At 45.4% G+C, this 24097-nt stretch overlaps 1 protein-coding gene across 1 annotated transcript in view; it reads right to left on the bottom strand.

The window, feature by feature from the left end:
- LOC138549910 (HORMA domain-containing protein 1-like) overlaps nt 1-24097 on the bottom strand; it is a 1553847-nt gene that overhangs the window by 655099 nt on the left and 874651 nt on the right. The window contains exon 11 of the mRNA XM_069642372.1: nt 15576-15802. Coding sequence (XP_069498473.1) covers nt 15576-15802 — 227 coding nt within the window. The remainder of the gene's footprint in view (nt 1-15575; nt 15803-24097) is intronic.

Genomic DNA, 24097 nt, shown 5'->3' with positions numbered 1-24097 from the left:
ACTGCTGTAAATGTTGACATATCTCATAATTGCACACCTTTTTGGTTTTGAGAATCTGGTCAATTCAGGCTATCGAGAGAGTTAGGTAGCAGGCCGCTGTAATCTTGATAAGCAGGCAAGAAACAATGCTGCTTTCTAGTTATGTAGTTAATACATGTATATTGGTAATGCAGAAAAACACTCAAATTGTGCAGGTGATATCAAACGTCAGACCAGATGTGAGGTTAGTAATATGAGGCCGCCTACCAGTTCCTCTTGTTTTTGGGTATTTTATCGAAATAATAGCAGAAAAATGCCTGACTATCCTTAACCAATGGGTTTCCCTACCTAACCAACCAACTAAGGGCCTCGTCGTCTTTAGGGAAGTCCAAAAGAATATGATCTGTTATCCATCCATCTCTAAGCTATTATATCCCTACCACTATGAGAAAACAACATATTTCCAGAAGAATGACTCCCTTCTCCTGAATCGGGGTGTCATAGTGACCCCCAAACATAGACTCTGTACCCTGGGACTGACTACTGTCTCCCAGGGCATGTAAAGTCACCATTGGCTTTACTAGTCCTAAATTGTGAACAGAACCAGTACTGTGGACGTACTGGTAGGGCCAATTCGATTGCCCCTGGGTCTGTTGTTCGAGGGGGCACTGTCCAGTCCCCCCTGAGCGAGTTTTGGCTGGTGGCAGTGGATACTACTTTTTATATTCAACCTCGAATATATTCCTATGGGATTTTCCCATTGTTGGAGGCTAATACTTTTTAACATATATCTCAAATCATGTCTAAGAGTGGGAGAAAAAGAGTCTCACTCTTAGCAGGAGAAAAAATAAACCCCAAAAATCCAGCAAAGCTGCTGAGGGACTCACTAGGTTTGGGAAATTAGCCTTAACAGAAAATTCTCCATAGCACTCGCCCCCAGCCCCTCCCACTAAGGGACAGGAGAATTTAATCCACTCCTGGATGAATCTCATACCTCTAGTCGATGACATACATCCTAGAGAGACCATCAGCATTTTGGTGGTGACACCCTGACCTGTGCTCAATGGTGAAATCAAACCCTTGCAGGCAGATTGACCATCTCAGTAGTTTTGAGTTTTCCCCCTTCATTTGCATCAACCATCTCAAGGGTTGGTGGTCAGTCTGAATGACAAAAGTAGAGCCATACGAGTATGGCCTAAACTTCCTCAGTGCCCACACAATAGCAAAACATTCTCTTTCAATTGTTGCCCACCTTGTCTCAGGATCCTTCAGCTTTCTGCTGATGAAGCAAATGGGGTGTTCCCTACCTTTCTCATCCAGTTGGCTAAGGACTGAACCTATACCTACATTAGAAGCATCTGTCTGCACAATGAAGGTTTGGTGATTAGTCAGGAGCTCTCAATACTGGTGCTTGGCACAGAGCTTTCTTCAGGTTTTCAAAGGCCTGAATGCACTCCTCATTCCATTTGACCTTCTTAGGGAATTTTGGAGAGTAGATTACATTCACTGGAGAAGCTATGGTCCCATAGTTCTCTATGAAATTCCTGTAATACCCAGTGAGGCCTAGGAAGGCTCTTACCTGGGTTTGAGTAGTAGGTGTTGTCCAATTTTGCACAGCTTCAATCTTACTGAGCAAAGGCCTTATTTCTCCACCTCCTACCTCATGCCCAAGGTAGACCACCTTACTCTGACCAATCTGGCATTTACTTGCCTTTATGGTCAGATTGGCCTGTCCAAGAGCCTGCAAAACATGTCCTAGGTGGTTAACATGTTCTTCCCAGGATTGGCTGAATACTGCAATGTCATCCAAGTATGCCGTGCAGAAGTCCTCCATCCCAGCCAGAACCTGATTTACCATCCTTTGGAATGTTGCAGGTGCATTTTTCAATCCAAAACTTATAACCTTAAATTGGTATAAGCCAGCTGGTGTAGAAAATGCAGTTTTCTCCTTGGCATGGTCTGTCAGGGCTATTTGCCAATAGCCCGACGTAAGGTCAAATGTGCTGACGAACTTGGCTGAACCAAGTCTATCCACCAACTCATCTGTCCTTGGCAAAGGGTGGGCATCAGTCTTGGTGACTGCATTAAGAGCTCTATAATCCACACAGAATCTCAATTCTTTGGATCCTGCCTTTGGTACTAACACAACTGGGCTAGACCATGGACTAGTAGAGGGCTCTATTATCCCGAGATCAAGCATCTTCTTGACCTCCCCTTTGATGTGGGTCCTTACATTTTTGACATTCTATATCCTCTGCTTTTGACTGACAGACAGTCACCAGTGAGTATATCATGCTGTCCCCAAGAGGCAAGCCTGGTGAAAGTGAGAATAGAGAGGCAAACTGATTTAACATGGATTTGCACTCCTCTTGTTGCTCAGGTGTCAGATTCGAAGAGAGATTTACTCCTTCAATCTTTTCATCTAAGGGTAAGCCTCTGAGGAGATCAGGGAGAGCTTCACTCTCTTCGTCCTCTTCCATTGAAGCTAGAAGCAAGGCTCCTACTTCAGGCCTGGAGACATACGCCTTTAGTCTGTTGGTGTGGAAGACTCTGGGAGCCTCCTTGGGATTGCCCAAGTCCACCAGATAGTTCACCTCTCCAGGTTTACCCACAACCTTGAAGGGTCCCATCCATTTATCTTGCAAGGCCCTCTGCTTTGTTGGGATCATAACTTGAACTAGCTGGTCATGAGTGAACTCAACCATGTTAGCCTTTTGGTCATGCCAATGCTTGACCAAAGATTACCCAGCTTTCAGGTTATCACTAGCTTCTGCCATCATGTGTGACATTCTCCTCCTGAGACCTATCACATAGTCAGTCACTCTGACTGGCCTGGGGAGAAGGAGCACTCTCCAACCCCTCATTAATCCCCTCCAACCCCCCTCCAACCCCTCATTAATCAGGACCAATGGACCTCTGACTGGATGGCCATAAACAAGTTCAAAGGGAGAATAACCTACTCCCTACTGAGGGACTTCTCTATAAACAAAGAGAAGGCATGGCAATAGGAGGTCCCACTTTTTTTAAGGGGATCTTCTAAAGCACCTATCATGCTCTTCATGGTTCTGTTGAACCTTTCTACCAACCCACTTGTCTGAGGGTGGTAGGCGGTAGAGAACTTGTAAGTAACTCCACAGGTTTTCCACATGGCTTTCATGTAGTGGGACATAAAATTTGACCCCCTGTCAGAGATTACTTCCTTAGGAAACCCAACCCTGGTAAAAATACCAAGGAGGGCCTTAGCCACAGCCTGAGCTGTAACAGTCCTCATAGGAATTGCCTCATTGTATCTAGTAGCATGGTCTACTACAACAAGGATAAACCTGTTGCCTGAGGAGGTTGGGGGATCAAGGGGACCAACAATGTCAATCCCTACCCTCTCAAATGGGACTCCCACAACAACGGTGCCACATTCTTGGAACCAACCTTACCAGAAGTTTGGCAGGTGTGGCAGCTCTTGCAAAACTTATCTACCTCAGCCCCCATTTTTGGCCAATAAATGTAGAGTGAGAGCCTTTTCCTTGGTCTTCTTGAAACTCAAGTGACCAACCAAAGGAATCTCATGGGCCAGTTGCAAGAACTGTTGTCTGTTTTCTTGAGGTACTACAAGCCGCTTGTAGTCTCCAGGTGCAGACTCAGTTGGTTCACTGTAGAAGAGGCCATCTTCCCAGTGCAACCTATTCTTCCCAGGCTCTTGCCCATCAGCCTGAGAAGCTGCCTGTTGGCGAAGACCTTCCAGAGTTGGACATTTTCTCTGTCTCTTACTGAAGTCTGCCCTGTTGGGCCCACCTTCTGCCAGTAAAGACTGCAGCTCAGGATGGTCAACAGGATCCAGATCTCCAATGAGTTCTTGGCCTTCCACTAGCTCCTCTTCAGAGTCTAGCTCAACCATACAGGGCTGTACCTCCCTCTCAGCCTCAGCTGGAGGTGGAGTTACAGGTGTAACTTTGGACAACCTAGTGGAAGTCCTTGTTGGAAGCACTGGAGTGCTTGCTGCTGGCTGTTTCCTAGAAGTCTTGGGTTTCCCCTTTGCTTCTTGTTGTTCCGAGATAGCAAGTTGTAACTCCAGTGGAGCAGGAGTGATATCCTTCTTCATCATCTCCTTGGGAGTACCTCTCATGGTTCTCTCCCTTGCAGGTCTGCCAAGCTCCTGTAACCTTTTACTAGGAGGTCTGGGGGTATGTGACACTACTCCAAGAGTCTTGAGGTCATTACCCAACAGAACCCTTCCTGGTACCTCACTTTGTATGCTGACAGGTATCTTCACAGTCACGTCATTACACTGGATGAGAACTGGTAATTGGGGAAGCATCTGCACAGGTCCCCCAGCTAACTTGGTGAGGCGTTTGGGTGCCTTAGCAACATCCTCCGCCTGAAAAAAAGATTTATCCACCACAGTTATGCTGGCCCCAGTGTCCCTAATGGCAGGAGTCTCCTGACCATTCACCTGGAAACTGTCCTTATAATACTCTTTAGTATTATCTGGGATAGAGTTATAGACATATAATTCTGTTGTTCCCACAGAACCAGAGACACTAAAGAAACACTGGCTGAGTCTCCAATGGGTTCATCAGCCAGTAGTAGAAAGTTTCCACTTGCCATTTGTACTTCCTCCTCTGGAGCGAAGGCTAAGGAGACAAGCTGGACCCCTGAAGGTTTACCCTTACATCTGGGATCTCCTTTCACATGGTCAGGCGAGCTACAAACATAGCATTTACCAAATGCTTTCTGGAATGGTGGCTTGCTCTGACCTCCTTCTGCTTTACCACCAGAAGGTACACTACTCTGATTTGGTTTCCCTTGTGGCTTACCCTTATTGTTTTGTTTGGGGCCCTCTTTGGGATTGCAATTATTAGAATTCTCTTTGGAGTCCTTTTTTGGCTGTTTCCCCTCATCATTTTTCTGAGTTACCCCAGAGTCCTTGTGAGTAGCCCTGTTGGCAACCCACAAGTCAGCAGCCTTCGATAGTTTTCTGCAATCTAATTCCTTTGAATCACTGATGTTGACTCCAACATCACAAGATTCTTCATTCCCTCATAGGTGTTCACCTTGTAACCCTTAATCCATCCCTCTAAGTTCTTCAAACTTTCACTCACCCAGGTAGCCCAAGGGGTACCATCATGCTTTTTGAGGGTCCTAAACCTCTTAAGGTACTGGGAAGGGGACTTCCCAAATCTAGCTATCAAAGCTAGAGTCACACATTCATAATCCTTCCTATCCTCCTCCCCCAACTCCATTACCGCATCAGTTGCAAAAGGGGGGAGCCTAGAGAACAACCGGTAAGCAATGCATTTCCTGTGATGTCCTGGAGCCCTTGATTATACTCAAACAAACTCAACCAATCCAACACATCCAATTTAGGCTCATACACACCCACAAGCTCTTTAGGCATCCGGGGTCTTTTGGGACTGGAACTCCTGGAGGATCAGGAGAGAGAAGCATTTTCCACAGACAATCTTTTCATCTCTAACTCATGCTTGAGCACCATTTCCCTGAGCCTTAGTTCTTGATTCAGTTCTTGGTGTCTTTGTTCTGCTTGAGTATTAAGTCTCTTAAACTCCAACTCAAGTTTCATTTTCTCTAGTTCCAGATATTGAGGATTAAGTGTGGGACCTGGTAAAGATCCAGTAGGTACAGCTGGCAGGGCAGGTAGAGGCCCAGGGGAGACAACTACATCATTTTCACCCTCCTCTTCTGCTTCTGACTCAAGATTAACAATTTTAGCATCAACATCAATATCATTGCTGTTATCTACATTTGCTGGAGTGGTAGGTTCCTCTGAACCACCATCCAGACTTTGGTTTGCTAACAACCTTTCTATTAGCTCCATTTTCTTGCCTTTAGTCAGGAGATTCTTATGCTTACAGAGAACTCTTAAACAATCAGCAGTTTTTGTAGCAAGGGACTCTTGACTATAACTTTCCATAGTTGACAGGTTTAGAAAATAACTTTTTTAGTGCTAAGCTTTGTGGTTAGTTGCACTAAAGTATCTATAAGCACACTAAATTGTATACTCAATACAAATCCCACCGCTGTACACCAGTGTTAGGCAGAAACCTGTGCAGTTGCCTTAGGGACCACTGCAAAAGGCTTAAGACTACAGGTGTTGGCAGTAAACCCAATTGGTAGCAGTCTGTACCACCCAGATTTACCTGGTAGCTGTGGCTGAGCAGCTAGACTTCTCTCAAGAAGAGTTAGACAGTATATAGAGTATACAAGATAGGTACCAAAATACAGTAGCACAAGCAAACACTGACCAGAGCTTTGGTATCAAGTATATAATTATTTATTTAAAGACACACTTAGAAACACTCTAGCCATATTAATATAAGCAAGTTCAAAAACACAGTCACTATTAATATATGTACATCCCTTATTCTTTATTAGACAAGTCTTAGTTAACACCACTTATTTCCAGACAGAGGTGAGCGCTAAACTAAAGATGGCACTCCAATAAGTTTAAGAAAAGGGGAGGGAAAAGGCAGAAATTAGGAACAGCACACAACACAATACTTTAGAAGCACTCAGCAAGGCAGGAAAGTCAAAGTCTACTTGTGAGCAAACAGTTCAGAGGCCAGGCTCCCTCTTGGAGAGAGTAGAACACCAATGCGCCCAAGATCACACACTTTAAAAGGCTTGGAAAGTCTTGCAGAGATTTTAAAAAGGAATCAGTTCAGCTCAGAAAAGTTCAGATAGCCAGCCTAGGGCCGACCCAAGTGGTAAGTTGAGGATTTACGAGACAACCCACACAGACCGTTGCGAGGGAGGCCAGACAGACACAGTACCTTGAAAGTGGAAAGAATCCTCCAGCGGGGGCAGTTGTTCCTGGCAGTGGATGCAAGTCGCGGCGTCGTCCAGAGGAAGAGATGATCTCGACGTGGAGGAAAGCTGAAGGTTGTTGCACTGCCAGGGAAGAAACTAGCCGTGGAGTTCTCCGGTAAAAAGGTACTATCCCTTTATTCGCGGTAGTGGAAAAACATGGTATCCCGGTTGCCGGGGTGCTTGGCACTGGCAAGGCGGCCACGAGATGATCCAGGAAGTCAAAAAGGTGGGCAAACTGGTTATCCCCACCAGTGAAAGGAAGAAGACTATTTGGGATGAAGATCTCCTCTGTCGTTGGAAGAAGTGGTGAGTCGGTTCAGCAGGGCTCCACCGGTGGTGTCGTCGTTGCAGGTCTGCTCAGCTTCTCCCTCTTCGGATTCTTTGGTCCTCAAAGGTCCCCAAAGCCCTGCTTTTATGCAGAAAACCCCATTCATCAGTCCTAGCTGTCACTCAAACATGCTAAGTGGTGAGCCGGGCGGCTCACCACTGGGCCAATCATACAAGAGTGCGACTTGAGTTGCCGAGGCAACGCAGTCCAGGGTGCCTAAACCCCCTCCCATACCCCATGTGGTACCCAGACAGAGAGGCACCACTTTTGGAGGATTCTGTGGAGAAGCCCGCCAAAAAGTGGAACAAAGGGCTCGACTTGGGATTGGATTCACAGAAGCGAACACAAACGCCATTTTGGAACCGGGTTCTGGCAAAAAATACCAACCCGTGAATTAATATTAAATAAATAAACCGGCGGTATGTTTGAGGCTATGTTAAAAAGTATTAGCCTTGAATAATGGGAAATTCCCATAGGAATATATTCGCGGTTGAATATAAAAAATAGTATCCACTGCCACCAGCCAAAACTCGCTCAGGGGGGACTGGACAGTGCCCCCTCGAACAACAGACCCAGGGGCAATCGAATTGCCCCTACCAGTACGCCCACAACATGATGGTTTGTTCTGGTTCTGTTCACAATTTAGGACTAGTAAAGCCAATGGTGACTTTACATGCCCTGGGAGACAGTAGTCAGTCCCAGGGTACGGACTCTATGTTTGGGGGTCACTATGACACACCGGTGTTACGGCACGGAGGGTGCTGTGTAACTCACATACCAAAAACACATGAAGCCCTATGGAGTAAAAGATCCCATAGCCCATAAAACACATTCCAAAGTCAAAGGATATCTCAAATCATGTCTAAGAGTGGGAGAAAAAGAGTCTCACTCTTAGCAGGAGAAAAAATAAACCCCAAAAATCCAGCAAAGCTGCTGAGGGACTCACTAGGTTTGGGAATTTAGCCTTAACAGAGAATTCTCCCTAACAACCGTTCCAAACAACAAGAGATCAGGAGAATGACTCCTTTCCACTGATATATGTGAATTGGTAACCACTTGGGAAGGGTATGACCAACTAAATAGTGGTAGCAGGCAACTTCCATCTACAAATGTACCCCCTGGTCGATCTGGAAGGGTTGTGGGATGACCGGTATGTAGCATGGGACACACCATCTCTGTCTGCAGCCCTGCCTAAGCGCGCACTTAATCTGGCAGTTGAAATATATCGCCTACTTTCTATGCTTGGCTTAAAGGCATGTAATGGGCAATTCTCTGAAGATCAACCCGCTGATCACACGTTTTTTGGGTCTCAAGGTTCTTAGTCTCCTTTGGGGGTTGGAGACATATAGCTAAGTTTACGATCCTTGATCGACACTAAAGCGACCACCAATCGTTATTGAGCTCACTTTCGCTTCCTTCTAACCCCCCCTCTCACTTATAGGTCCCCCTCATAAACCCAAACTGTGGCTGTCACAGTACATGCAAGAAAACGGGTGAAGTGGGTGAATCTTTTGAAGCGGGATATTATCCCGGACCTTTATAAGATAAGTCTCCCACACATTGAAAATATCAGTAGTCCAGTGTGAGTGGTCAGCAAAACGAGGCTCAAGACTGTGTTTAGTTTTCTCAAGGTTCAACATTAAATAAACAATAAACCATAACTAAACCTACTGAACCAGGGAAATCCCTAACTACTCTAGGATCTAATGAAAAATCCTCCTAGTATTCACAATCACTAAACAACATAAACATTTAAAGAAACATGAAAACATACATTAAGGGTTACCAAACAACCAGTGTCTTGGATGACTTCTACTTCGCTGCTGAAAAGATTCCCCTTTTGAAGTTCCCCAAAGAAAACAACAGCACCAATGGGATTCCAGGATAGCTTCCTTCTAGGAAAGGACGGACAAAGTTTAAGAAAAAAGTACCACTTCTTCTTAACAACTCTTCTACTTGCAACTTCTGTGATGTCTGTTATATACAATCTTGTCAGGATGCTTCTGCTTAGAGTTTGCTCTCTCTCCAGCAGCTCCCTTAATGACAATGTGTGAACAGGATCCCTTGCCCCACAGTTGACTTCTGCTTCTGCTACATTCATCGGATCTACGTTAAAAAACGAATACAATAAGCTCAAATTACAAAATTGCAAAGCCCAGCTTTTTGTATTTCAGATGTTTGTCCCAAGCTGGGCATCTATCTAATAATATCGCCACATAGATGGTCGCCGTAAATAGTATCGCCCATATATATGGCGACAGAGGCAAAAAAAATAGAAAAAAAAAATATAAAAATTGGGGATTGCGGGGGTGTCCCCCGCATGTTCCATGCAATAATGTTGCCACAAAAAATGACAATTTTTCGGCAATATTTTTGTATGGCGATATTTTTGTGGCGGCATTATTACATGGAACCCTTTATTCAGTATCATGGGATTCGATTTATTATACCAGGCCGAATGCTCATTGATTGTGCATTCAGTCTTTTTTTTCCTTTTCTTTTGGGTAAACCCCATTCAACTACTACAGTTCTGACAATTGTACTTGCGACCACAGTTCTGCTGTTGCTACTGCAATTTATAGGATAAGGCATCTTCCACAAGACTTCATCAACCTCGACAGATTGACAAGGCACTCTTTATTCTGCCTTGTAGCTACTAACCACAGTTATTTTGAACAAGTACCGAGCTCCCTTCCCCAGCTTCAATCACACAGTTTCTTCAATGGTTATTCCAAAGTTGTAGTGCCACTGTTTCCAGCTTTAAATAACCTTTATCACCTCTATGTTAAAGGTCTCTGAGGGAACACAGCTTTGTCAACTCTTAGAAAACAGCGATCACTTCTTAGATGAGCTAGGGTTTGGCCTATTGGCTTGGGAAGTACTTGTTCTCTGCTCAGCTTCAAATGCTTTAATAATTTCTGATTCATTGTTCGGGATGTTACAAGAAGTCAGTTTTCTAATAAAAACTAAATTACGCACACGCAATTTCGTTTTCCCTTTGAACTTCAAAAGCTGCATGTTCCCACCTTTCGGTCAGCCTCTAGCCTTCAAGGTACCCGGGAAACAATGTTTCAGTCGCGACTTCTTCAGATGTTAAAACTGTGCTTGTAACGTTTCGTGATAGTCAATTAAGCTTCATCAGATTTACTGGCAGGGTTCTCCGTATTAACAAGAGCCACGCGACTGCTCGGCATTGAGTTGTACTTAAGAATGGGAAAAGAAAAGGCTTTCAATATACACAGGTGTTTCAGCTTTGATAATTTCACTGTGTGTTACATTTCACTTGTTAATATGACTTCCCACTTCTACGAACAACTTGCTTGAATAGACACGTTAGTGACAATAAAGCTGGCTACTGTTACCAGCAAGGTATTTCGGTTGATTTGGAGTACAAAGCTTCTCTTTCCCGACTCCACAATCACTGCGACTGTGGGCTGTTTCTGCTTCCTGGCTTCGTTTCTTCAACTACTACTGCACGCACTCTTGGGACTCACACCCCAGGGTCGGGATTAAAGAGTGCTGCCTGCCTTCCACTGGTGTGGGGTGTAATCAAAGGTCCCAAACTGAAGGTCCTTATCACATGAAAAGCATAATTTTAAACTCTGACACAAAAACGGCTTTGCATGTAAGTTAAAACTGAAGGGACAGCTGGAAAAGGCCTACCTGTCATTACCAAAGGAAAAGCAGCATGTTTTATTCACAAATGAAGAAGAAATTGAAAGGTCACTGTCAAATGAAAAACAAGATTTCTGAAAACTGACACAAAAACGGCTTTGCATATGTATTTGAAAGTTAAAACTGAAGGGCCATGTGAAAAAGGTCTACCTGTCATTACCAAAGGAAAAGCAGCATTTTAATCCAAAAAGGAAGAAGAAATTCCAAGGTCGTTTTAACATGAAAAATAGGATTTTTAAACATTGACGCAAAAACGGCTTTACAAGTGTATTTGCAAGTTAAAGCAAGACATGAGAAAAATGTTCCCCTGCTAACATAAAAATATCAGGGAAAAGACATGCGTGTTGACAGAAAAATAACGTATATTATGTTTTGCATGCAGAATACGAGCAAACATTTGTTTCCATGAAAAAGTGCTTTAGGCCCAACTTGGTTAAAGCTCGTTCCAATCTTGAAAAATATAGTGGAGCTACCCGTGCCTTTTTTACCCATCATGGTAGGGGAGAAGTAGAGCCAGCATTAGAATTGTACAAGAAATATGCTTTAACTGCGGCTACTTAGGGAGCTGAACTCTGGGGTTGTTCCACCATGTCTTGCCTATCGATAGCTGAGGACATTTTTTTAAAACCCTGCAAGGGGTTCTGAATAATTCAATTCGGATGCAACTGGATTTGAGCTCTATAGAAAGTATGGCTTCTTTAAAACCTGTATTACACTGGCTAAGATTGTGGTATATCCCGTCCCTTGTATAATTCAGGGACCAGTTGACTCATGTAATGAACTTGGAAGGGGGAAAGAGCTTGTCGTGGACCGCTCATGTTAAAAAAACTCTATGAGATTATTACTAAGGTATTGTCCAACAAATGTTAGCCTCCTTTACAAAATCCTGGGGTAATGGTAACTTAGATAGATGCACCCTGTGTGGCAGTGATGGGGAAACCAAGATTTGCCTCTTACTGTGCCTGCAGTTAACTACCCTGAGGTCAATCTATTTAAGGTCATTCCTTAGAGTCTTAGGGATTGGTTATGCCATTGAAGCCTTAGAACAGTGCAAATGCACAGAGGACATGGATAGGGTCCGTAGAGGAGTCAATTCATCCATTTGGCCTGGTTGGTGAGAGCTAAAATTAGCATGGAACTATGCCCCTGATCGAAAGGGTTGAATATCTCTAAAGTATAACTATTTACCGAGGATATTTAGTATCTGTGTATCTAAGATGTGTTTTAATGGTGGGGGCTGCATTGGTTCTCTCCGATACAAAGGGTGATTTTAATAGATTTGTTGTTTAATCTATGTATTAGGTTAGCATATTTTATCTAAGCACGTATTGATGGTGTTGCGAGTATTCTGTCCCCTATATTTTGTGATGATTGGTTCTATTTATGAGCAAATCAATTTTGTAACCAGGGTTTAGTTCCTTCATGTGCATCAGTTTGTTCTTAATTGTGCTTTTGTATTTTGATGAGATTGCATGCTGTGTTGTTCTACTCTTAATGGCTTAATGCTGAATAAAAGAAATATATATTAAGTATTCTTTACTCTTCTTAACTTCCGACCAAGTACTGCCACATGTAGGATGGCTACACTCTGTATTGCTGTGGAGATGGGGAGCAGGTCCAAGTGGATCTAGGTCACCTTGGCTAAGCCCCACCCACCTGATGCCTTCCTGGTTGCCACTCTTTTTCCCCACTTAGCAAGCCCCGCCCACCTGGTGCCTCCAGCCTTTTTTTCCTTTGAAGGTGAGGAGCAGGTGCAAGTGGATCTAGGTCACCTGGCCTAAGCCCGCCCACCTGCTGCCTTCCTGGTTGCTGCTCTTGACTTTCATGGACTTAATTGATTCACAGTGCATCACCATTTCTCATGGTGGCCCTGAATCATGCTGTTCTGAACTTCATCTTGTACCCAGGCTTGCAATATTATGTGTTACTACTGACTTCTGTAATTGTATTCGCTCCCTTCTTGCTTCTCCATTCTTTTTGACTGTTCTCTCCTCCTCTCCCTTTCTCCCTTTTCCTAGCGCCTCCCCTTAATTTCTTCTATGCACCTACTCTATCAGAATTGTCCCTGGAGCTAGAACGATAGCAACTTCGTCCGTCTCTCCCCCCCCCCTTACTTGTTTTTTTCCTCACCCACTTTTCCCCACTTAGCAAGACCCGCCAACCTAATGCCTTCCTGGTTGCTGTTCTTTTTCCCTACTTAAGGAGCCCTCCAGCCTCTTTTCCTTTGCAGATGGGGAGCATGTGCAAGTGGATCTAGGAACCTGGCCTAAGCCCCACCCACCGGGTGCCTTCCTGGTTGCCGCTCTTTTCCCCACTTAGCAAACCCCGCCCACCTGGACCTAGTATGATAGCAACCTCGTCTGTCTCTTCCTCCCTCCCCTTAATTGTCCCCCCTTCCTCCAACACTATCTGAAATGTTGTCAGGCCTACTACGATAGTCGCTTGTTTTGTTCCTCCGCTCCCTTTCTGCACCCCTATCCCTCACCTTTTGTTTTCTTCGGCTCTACCAGAAATGTCGTCAGGCCTAGTACAGTAGTCGCCTGTCTGTTTCCATTTCCTTCCCACTCTCCCCCTCCCTTCCTTATCTATGTCTTAGCTCTTGCACTATCTGAAATGTCGTCAGGCAGAGTACTTAGCTCTTGCACTATCTGAAATGTCGTCAGGCAGAGTACGATAGTTAATTTCACATACTTACTGTTCATGGCCTGTAAGAATGTCATTGTATTTTCCCTTGTTCCCTCCCTTGCCTTGAAGCTCTTTGAAACACATTGGGTATAGGGGCTATATAAATAAGCTATCATATCATATCCGTTCCCGGTTTTCCCGCCATCCTCATTACCTTCTTTCAGAGGGTTTGGCGTCACTCATCTCAGGTGAGGGTCTTCCAAACAGCGTTCTGGTTCCGTTCGCGTCTTGCGTCTCCCAGCAGCTCTGCGGTTTCCTGGCTTCAACGGTCTCAGCGCAGTTGTCGGACCATGCGGTCAACCACTCGAGGGTCACACCACGGCTCTCAACTGCTTCTATTTCGGTATTATCCAAATTGACCTTTTACAATTGACTCTTTGTCCTAATTGACCTAATTATAGTGGTTCTAATTGACCTTCTGCACAATTGACCTTTTATATTATTTGAGTTATTTTACATATGTATTGGGTTGGTTTTGGTTTATAAATAATATAAGGGGATTGGGTGGGGGTTGCTGGGGTTTTTGGATTGGGTGTGGGGTTGCGGGGGCTTTCCCCCAGCATATATGTCCTAATTGACCTTTTAAATTAGGTCAATTCTCCCGAGGTCAATTGTGAAAAAGTCAATTAGTATACATCCTCTATTTCTTCTCGGGGTCTCCTTTCCCTCCGCTTGACAACCTCGGTTTCCTTCAAGGTCTCTGTCCAGTAGCACCTTCTTCCTTTCTTCATCCCGACAGAGGTTTGGTCGTTCCCACATTTTAGCCACGATTTGGCTGGTTTACGATTTGGCTGGTTTGAAGCTCCGGGGATCCTTTCATGTCTGACTCTAAGAGGAGTCCCTCCTCTGTTTTTATCACAGGTTGCTGAGCCCTCCCCAGCAGAGGGTTGTAGTCCCTCCTCACTGTCTGATGGATGTTCTACCTCTGCATTTCACTCTTCTTTGTCACAGTATTGGGAGTAATCATCATTACCTTTCCACCACTCCTCCTCTTCATAGTCCTCGTTAAGTGTTGGAGAAAACCTGAACTCTGTATGACAATATTACACAGTGGTCTGACTTGATGGTCTTGTCGTGGTGTGTGTTAGAGAAAGGGACTTTAGGGATTTCCTCTATGGAACGAGAGTCACTGTCCCTCTGGGGGAAGTCTCTCCCTGTGAGGTCCTGCTTACCGCCACCCCTAGGGAGATTAGTACATAGCAGGCTCACCTCCCTAGCCTCACATGGAAAGGCTCTACACTGGGGAGAAGTGAGCAAATCTAGCAATTTGTCACAGTATTATGTAGGCGACAAGAGGAGTCTACCTAAATGTGTGAGTAATATTCTGAGGTTATTTATCATGGGCACACAAAATGAGTCAATCCAGCTACTAAGGTCATAGACGCAGTGAGGATATCTTAAAGTGATGGTAGCACAATTATTTTATATAAGTATGCAAATTATCACGGTTAGGCTATCTGGATATGCAGGTACACACAATGAGTCTATCCAGCTAAGCAGGTGGAGGCAGTCTCTAGGTAGGTAGGCAATAAGTGAGATTATCTAAAGATTTAGGTGGCACTGGTAGCACAGGAGTCTATCTAGGTGTGCAGGCAATACGGCAAGTCTAGCTAGAGTTAAAACAAATCAGGCTACCTGGGTATGCAGGTAAACAATGAGGCAGTAATATTTAGATTATGTGTAAAATACATAGATCATTCTTTCTAGAATGTTGCCTGTTCTATTTTTCAGGGTTACAGAAGGGACAGGGTTTGGATGCCAGGCAAACAGGAGGCAACACTAGACTCTTCCATTTACCAGCTGCGTGGTATGGACTTCCATGGGGGTTCAGTTAAATGTGCTGCTCCTAACTGGAATCTGTAAACGGTGTTACTACATCGTATATGCTTAAAATTACGTTTGGGAGCAATTGTGTTCAACGTTGTTATAAAATCCAATGCATATTTTACAAACAAAGAAAGACCAGACCAGAAAGATTTCAAAGGTTGATCCTATGCGAGAGAAAAAAACACATTATCATTCTATAAACAGAAATAACTTGTAAGAATGCATACTTTTGTAAAACAAAAAAAAACAGATCTCTTACGGCTGTGGCTGGTTCTGTTGCTTGATTAATCTTTGCTTGCTCTTCTTTCAGGATACCCTGCTTATTCATGAATTCCATTCTCCCTTGCTCTGTAGTCACGCGTATCTTCAGCATGTGGAAAGAAGTCTCCACATCTGCGACTTTGACATGTACTGGGATTCCCTCAAATTCCATAGATTCAGACATTCCCTCCTTGAAGCCAGGGGGCTGGTAAGAGGCAGGAGTAACTGAAGTGTTCAAAGAGAAACACGTGCAAGAATAATTAATCTGTAATGTTCTTTCTGATTACTATTATATAAAACCTACATGCAATGATACAATCAACGGTTCCATCATTGAAAGTATGTATTTGGGGCTGGCCATGTTCTTAAGCGTTGTACTAGGCAACACTGTGCATGGGTTCTGTATTTGAAACTCCCGTCTGGCAAGAGTGAGTTATTATGCAGAGAGTGTGTGCCTACACATCACAGGGATGTAGTGAGGATTAAGAAAAGGTAACGTTCCTGTTTTGGTAGTTATTTACTATTTTTATCTTAATCAGTATTCAAAACGGTTCGGATAATCCTGTTTAGCCTACAGGACGTCAGAACACATTTACAAAATATTGTAATAATTTAGAAAAAATAAAGCATAAATACACATCTGTATCTTAATCTTTGTTTTGTAAAAACAAACTAATAAACAGTGAATGCTCATAATAGATACACTTCAATTCTAAGGATATTAGATAGCCAGGTTACCATTTTGTTTGTTTTTGTGTTTTCTACAGCACATAATTCTGTAGCACAAAAAGGCTATGGGGTGAGAAAGTACAGCTAAAAGAGGGCAAAAGTCAGTCAATTATGTTCTAATCGATGCATATTCACAGAGGAATAGTTTGGTCTCCACTATGTGTCTGAATCTCATAGGAGCTCATGTTCATCGCGGCGAAAAGTATGCCACGATGAAGGTTTGCGCTTACGCAACAGTAAACGCAAAGCATATATGCCCAGTTTGTATAGATTCACGCAATACGCAGTGTTCCAATGAAGAATAGTAGTGCCGCCTTGGAAGCCTGTATTAGGTATAAAAGCGGGGTGTATACGTTGTGCGATTATGCATTGTTACCTCATATCCATTTCCGTATACGTGCACACTGACACGTATACGGATAGGAAGGACGCTGTGAATGCAAAGTGCTACACCATTGAGGAGTGGTTCCACACGCCCTGGGCCCCACAGACCCAAGCCTAGGTAAGGGTTGTCAACTGTGGGCTCTGATTACGTGCATTTTTTAGGAGTACATTTTGGAGTAAAAGTCAGTGCACTGTTCTAGTAGCATTCCCATTTGCGTAATATCAAGGCGTACATTATTTATTTATTTATTTATTGTTTGCTTGGCGCTTATAAAGCAAGTAAATTCTGTTTCAAAGCGCCCGCCGGCCAACAGGGAGGGGACATGGGAATGAGACACATTGAAATACATAAAAAATATTAAATACAGTGGAGGGGAAAACAGGACGAACCTACTATGCCTTGTGAGTATTCAGAACATGCAAGTGCAGAAGGGAGGGGGCAGTGGGTGTAGGTGCTGGGGTGCCCGTGCTCGTGGGTGAGCAACAGATGAAGTACAAGGTATGGTAAGTGCGAGCCTCCAGGACGGAGGGTGTGCTGAGGCAAGTGCTGAGGATAGACAGAAGCTGGGGCGATTCCGTGTGGGAGGTCAGGGCCCTGAGGATGCAAAGGGCTCTGGACACCAATCAAAGCAACTATGAGATTAGCAGGGGAGAAGGGGGGAAGGAGGAGGTAAAGAGGGAAGGCTTGAGGAGCTTCTGTAATTTAAGAAAGCCCTGCTCAAGACGCAAAGGGAGGGGGAGGCTGTTCCATAGAAGGGAGCCAGCCTCCTGCCCTCTGTTTAGTGAAACGCTTTGCACACAAATAGTTGGTGCCAGACGAACGCAGATGTCTAGAGGGAATTGAATTTAATCCGTGAAGCAACCGGGAGCCAGTGAAGACTTTTGCCTAAAACCATGGCGTGCGACACCCAAGCCTCTGCCTCAAAGAAAGATGGGAAAAAGACTTGCCAGAGAATTTGATGAACAAGCAGGGGACAAAATCTGTGAAACACCATCCCGAATATCCTTCGCAGCACAATACAAGCTCCACGCAATAAAGCTACTCCACAGATGGAAGTACGACCCATATAGGCTTTCGAAAATGTATCAGACCAACAGCCCGAAATGCTGGAGACAATGTGGATTGAACGCCAACTACTGGCATGTGTTGTGGGACTGTCCCAAGGTCCGCATATATTGGAATGAAGTCCCAGGATGGATCAAACAGATAGACGGCATTGAACGGACGCCATCCCCCCTCCTGACTCTATTTGGCATGGAAGAGGAAGACGAAGAGCTGATTAGGATAAAGGGTCTGGCATCCCTGCTGTTACTGGCTGCGAGAGCGGGCCTAGTCATTAAATGGAAATCCCCACATCTCCCACGCAAAAAAGATTGGATCAAGATTGCAACGAACATTTATACAATGGAGAAAATAACGGCAGCGCTCCATGATAAGGCCGCATGACACGAAGAAGCCTGGAGTGACTTCGCCAATCAACATATCGTACCCACAGAAGAGAATGAGCAAACACGCCAAGGACTCAAGGAAGTCATGGCCATTGCAGGAAGCAAATAACACCAGCTACACCACAAATCAACCAAGCCTGTCACAGACCTAGTCATAAACTCCGGCAAACATCTTGTACCTAAAAAAAACAATCATGTTAAATGCCCCGTCCTGTGCTAAACACAAGCAGTACTTTTGCCACCGAAAAGGAAGAAATACAAAAGTTGCCCGAGGGAGGGAGAGGCAAGGATGGGGGAAAGAGACATCTTAACTCAATTAAGAGGGGGAAAAGCAGACCTTGTGAAAGTTGCTAAAATGTGATATGAACACGCACGTATTAGTATGTATCACCCTCATGTTCAAAAAACAATAAAACTCAAATTTAAAATGTTTAAAAAAACCGTGGCGTGATTTACATTGTGTGAGGGCAATTGTCTCCAAGACCAACATGTGGCAGAGCCTACAAACATGGTGTAAACAGTTTACACCATGGTCTTACGCAATGATTTTATTATCTAGGGACTTAGAAAATTAGCTCCATAGCGTCTTTCTCCAGGTGTATCGAATTTCAGACTAGATAGTAGAAAGATACATTTCCAAAAGGGCTGTATCCAAAAAGGTGCAGTGCCAAGAGGTTATCAGAAGATGACCTTATGCATATGGTTGGCTGGTTATTTGTTTGGACTTTTGACATGTATTGTGAGGCCTGATCATGGATTGCTTTATGAGACAGATATAAAATCTTGAAAGTGATTTGTTTCTATCTGCATCCCAAGTGAGTAGGTATTGTGAGAAACCTGAAGTTGTCTCACCCACTAGTTCCCAGGGATCTGTCATTCAAGTGACCAGGACACAGCCATCGCTTTTGGATCCAGTTTCTGGGGGCGGACCAGTGCGGCAGGATCACCTGGATGAGGTGTCTTCAGGGAGTGGAAGTGGGACACCAGATGGTGAGGCGCAGTATCCCCTTCTCAGTAAAAACCTTTTCCCCATCCTACCAGATAGGATACCTAGGAACTCAGGCCCACCCCCGTTTCCCGACACAAACACTTTCTCATGGACAGCTGTAATGCTCACCAGGCTCCCACGGAGGCGCTGGTCTGGGTTGCTGTGGCCTCTTCAAGCGTGATGCGCAGAATTCGGACCACCGATTGAACAGGACCCCCAAATCTTGCTTGTCTGGCCCGTAGGAATATCCTTCTGCAGATGAGAAAGGGGATTAACTGTCTGCTGAATAGTGTGCTTGCTCCCCCCTTTCGCCCTTCGTTCTTCTCTGACTTCCTCCAAAACCCCCGGTTTAAGCTCATCTTATGGTTTGGAAGGATGAACTCTCCATCCTGCTTCTGGTGCAAGGGCGCGCGTTCGTCCAGTTACTTCACTGGTTTTCAGAATGGCGCTGGCAAATCCACTTGACTCTTCTGAGCGATACGCCGTAAGTATGAAGATGCGAAAGTTCAAGTGTGAGCCTCCTTTTATGTTGTTTTTTCCTAACCTGTGATCTGTCCTTTATTTCAGGTGCAGAACGAAGGCGATGCGTTGAGGGGTTAAATTGCCGGTGGTAAAATCAGGTGAGTTAGTGCTGAGGGCGACCCCTCTAAATGTCTTTATAATTCCCCAGTAATGTCTTTTGTCCTTTCCCCATAGGGGCCGGGGTGCGGTACCTGCCAAAGATGCGGCGCCGTCCCGAGATGTGGAATGGTTCACCAAGAAAAGCCGGTAAGTAATATGGCTGAAAATTCGGCTTTCCTCTTGTGTTCCCTTGCTCACCTTTTGTCTCTTCTTCTCTCCCCTAGGTGCAGGGATGTGGCGACCGGTGCTGAGAGCCGCGATGGAGCCGGGCGGTGTCTCGGGAACAGGTGAGTGAAGCGCGGCGCTGCAGCGAGCAACGCGGTGCTTTTAAATGGAAGTCTTCCTTCAGGAATGCTGGCGTGAAGATTCCGGATGCAGGCAAGAAGGTTGAATAAGTTCTTGGTTTTCACCTTTCTCTTCTCTTCTTTCCTTACAGGTTCGAGGCGGGCGTGGCTGGAGTCCAGGTGCAGGAGCTGACACAGTGAGCGTTCAGCTGCTGGGATGCAGAACAACGCAAAGCACGTGTGGCTGTCCAGGCGTGGCTTAAATAGCCTTGGAAAAAGTTCCAGGTTAGTATTCTTCCACAGCCCCACCCAAGTAACAAAATAGTTCCTTCATAAAAATAGTCCCTCCTAAGCCTCATTTGGCTTGGTTCTTCATGCAGAATGGTCTGCATCAGGTGAGTATGCAGCATGGTCTGCTTCAGGTAAGTGCACCAAACACTTCCCCTTATGAGCCTGGCGCCTATGGCGCCAGGACAGAGTCCACAGAGCCCCTATAAAGGGCCGCTGGGCTTTTACCCAGGGGCGTGATGCCTGCTCCCGGGGGTGCTGGGCCTGGCCTGGTGCTCCGGGGGTAGGCATCATGACAACAGCTCACTGTGAGCGACAAAAGACTATACCTGACAATGCAATGGTCAGGCAAGGTCAGTCAATTACTAATCATTACACACACCTGACTTCCATCACACTTCCCCACACGGATAAAAGGCGGAGCATAAAAGCACACTCTTAGCGAGGCAAAGCACACAAGAAAACAGTTCCAAGAAGGCAGTTTAATACAAGGAGAAAGACGGCGAGACCAGAGAGGGTTGCAAGGAGGGAAGTGCCCTTGACCTTTTCAAGCCGTTTCTTTCATGAACCTTGGAAAGTAAGAAATCTAAGGCCAGGAACTAAAGCTGTACAAACCTGCACGGCGCGTCGGAGTACCCAGAGCACTGCTGCTCAAGGCGGGGAGGAGCGATTGCTGCTGTGGTACTGTCCTTGGCTCCTATAACAAAGCAGCCAGTGAGTCGGAAAGACTGATACCAAACCAGCCTGTGTTTGAACCAAGGTTGCAAGCGAAAAGATTGTATGAAGAAATCTAAAGAGAACCGTGTGTGAGACGTATGTGACGAGCAACGTGAATATAATTGGAAACCAAAGGAGTGACTGAACTTTGGGAGGCCAAGAAAAGATACTGTAGACAGAGTGGTCCGCCACCACGTGGGTGCTCATTCAAAAGTCTCTGTTAGGTATCCAGCTGATGCTAAGTGTGAGAAAAGGGAATCCTGAGATCAAAGTGGTCCTGCAACGGGTCAAGCCAAACACTGTGCACATTCAAAAGTCTTCGATAGTTTAATATAAACTGCAATTGGTCCGAGCCCGGCTGAGGGAGACTAATTAGGTAAACGAAAGGGATATAAGCCCGGCTGTGGGAGATCGGGGGTGAACCGCGAGTTACCCGAGAAAGAATATTCGCTGGACATTGTAATAAGGGGATCTGAGCCCGAAAGAGGGGGATCCAATGTTGAACATTTGTTTTTGAAAGGGATCTGAGCCCGGATGAGGGGGATCCAGGGTGAACTACCCAAATTGAATACTTGTAAGAAGAAAATAACTTTTGTATCTTGTTTTTGTACATCAGGCTCACTGAATCAAGAGACTTTCTAGAAGTAAAGAGACTTGGACACAGCAGGTCCTGATGTTGGTAATGGAACTTTATCCTCATGCCGCAGGAGCCAGAGTGTGTGCTTTGCGTGTGTGTGCTTTGCTCAAGTGCGCCGCCTTGCCCCGTGCTGAAAACGTGGGGTAGGGAGGCCAACGGTCCAAACATCATGAAATATCTAATTTTGTGAACACTTCTTTCTTCTGCATGAACACTACCCCACACTATTTGCAAAGTAGTGGTAAGGTTTTGCAATAGTTGTTTTTAATATAGGCCCTTTTATTTGGCAAGACTCCACTAGGACTGCATTATTATTTGATGGTCGTAGCTTTGTCCCATCTGAAGATTTACTGAACTGTGGTCACTTGTGTCTGTCTTACTGTAGATACCATGCCTTCCTTACATGTGGTGTCAGCAGTGGGATGTGGCTCAATTGAAACACATTAGGGAACCCAACAATTCCAAAAGCTTAGTCATAGAGCATCCAACCGCTCTGTGGCCACGAAAGAATCAATAGGCGTCGATATTTGTAGCGGTAGAGAGGCTACTATCATTCCTGGGAAAAAGAGGAATGATTCCCACATACTTAGCTTTGATACCCCTTTGATACCCCTTCCTGGGTGTTATATAAGATTGGCCCCAAAATCTGGCCTGGCTTGGAAGTTCGGTATAGACGTTCTAGCAGGCATCATTGATCCCGAATTCCGGGGATACATGATGGTTCTCTTGCAGAACCATGGTGAGATACCATTTGAAGTACATCGTGGGGCCAAAATTGGCCAAGGGATTCTTGAAAAGGCTCTATTTCCTAAATTTAGAAAGTGTTCCAGAAGAAACAGAGAGAGGTACCTTAGGCTTTGGGGAAGCTGATGAACCATCTAACATTGAAGAGAAAAAGGGAGAAGAGCCTACCATCCATCCCGACCTGGCCTTTGCCCAGCGAAATTACCCAGCCCTTGCTGAGGCTTTTCTTCAAGCAATTCCCAAAGGAGAGGGTGTAGAGAAGGAAAGTCATTTTTTTGTCTATAGAAAAGAAACATCTACAGAAGGCTGATCCTAGGGGGAGATTTGTGTTGGTGAAATGCGAGTTATGGGGGCGCCGTGTTGTGGCGGTGTATGAACCTCCCCTTTTCACACTCGATCTACTGAATGACCTCCAGGCGATGATCCTCTTAGACCAAGATGACACGTCAGTGTTGGGGGTGTGTGCGGGGGTTGGGGGGATTTGAATTAGGTCATGAACCTGAGTATGCAACAGAACGCATCTGGCTCTTTCCAACAAGCTACATTCCTTAGCCACTGCAATGGGTCTGGTTGATGTATGGAGGACGCTGCATGCTTATAAGTCAGGGTTCTCATGCTTCTCCAATGCGCATGCCTCTATGTCCGGATCAACTATTTCTTTGTCCCTCACTGTATAGTACATAGGCTGCTCTCAGCGAAGTTCCTGTACAGACGGATCTCGGATCACTCCCCACTCATCATTAACTCCCCACTCAACAAAAGTGGTTGGGCAAAGCCCACAGCAATGTGGCGCCTCAATGCATATTACCTGGGCATTCCAGAGTGGTGGAAGGCTTATCTCACATAACCTTGGAGTATGATCAGTCGACAGTCCAGCCACATTATGGGAGGGCTATAAGGCGGTGCTTAGGGAGGAGGCATTTTCTCTGGTGGCAGTCATGCGCAGGCAGCACACAAGTGAGGTGGAGGAGGCAGAATTGCTTTCTGTTAGGAGGGAGGAGTAATATCTAGCCTTGGGTCCCGGGCTTCGCAGGAGGCTTCAGTCGCGGCAAACAAGTCCCTACACAACGTGGCTATGGATAATGCTAGGTCAGCCCACTGGGCAGTGCAGAGTGAGATTCTCGGGGGACAAGGCAGAAAGAACCTTGCCTGGCTGGAAAGATAGGACGAAGGAAGTAGATACGTTAGGGCTATACTGGACGCTCAGGAAGGGGCATTGCCGCGCATTTGCAGCCTTTGATGAGGTGCTGTATCGGGCCAGCACAGGCGGCGCTCTTGGTAGTCACACCAAGTATCCTGGAGGCGGTGGTGATTCCCTGTCTTACAGTGCAGCAGGCACAGGGGCTAGATTTGGGCATCACTGAGGAGGAGGTGGTTGCTGTGCTTCCACAGCTACACTCAGATAAGTGTCATGATGCCCGCTCCCGGGGAGCCGGTTCAAGCCCTGCGTCCCCGAAAGCGGACATCCAGTCCCCAAGGAAGGACCCAGCAACCCCATATAGGGGCCCTTTGGACAGTGTCCTGGCGCCTATGGCTCCAGGCTCATAAAAGACATCAGTCCTGGCGCCATAGGCGCCAGGCTCATTATGGAAGTGCTTGGGTGCACTTACCTGATGCAGACCATGCTGCAGGATCCTGGCCTCCTTGAGGCCTGAAAGGAACTACTTTACCTGTGGGAC

Source organism: Ambystoma mexicanum, chromosome 1q (assembly GCF_040938575.1).
Source record: "Ambystoma mexicanum isolate Mex_15411 chromosome 1q, UKY_AmexF1_1, whole genome shotgun sequence".
Lineage (NCBI taxonomy): Eukaryota > Metazoa > Chordata > Amphibia > Caudata > Ambystomatidae > Ambystoma > Ambystoma mexicanum.
The sequence above is the reverse complement of the archived record's forward strand: the minus strand, read 5'-3'. Positions and strand labels throughout refer to the sequence as shown.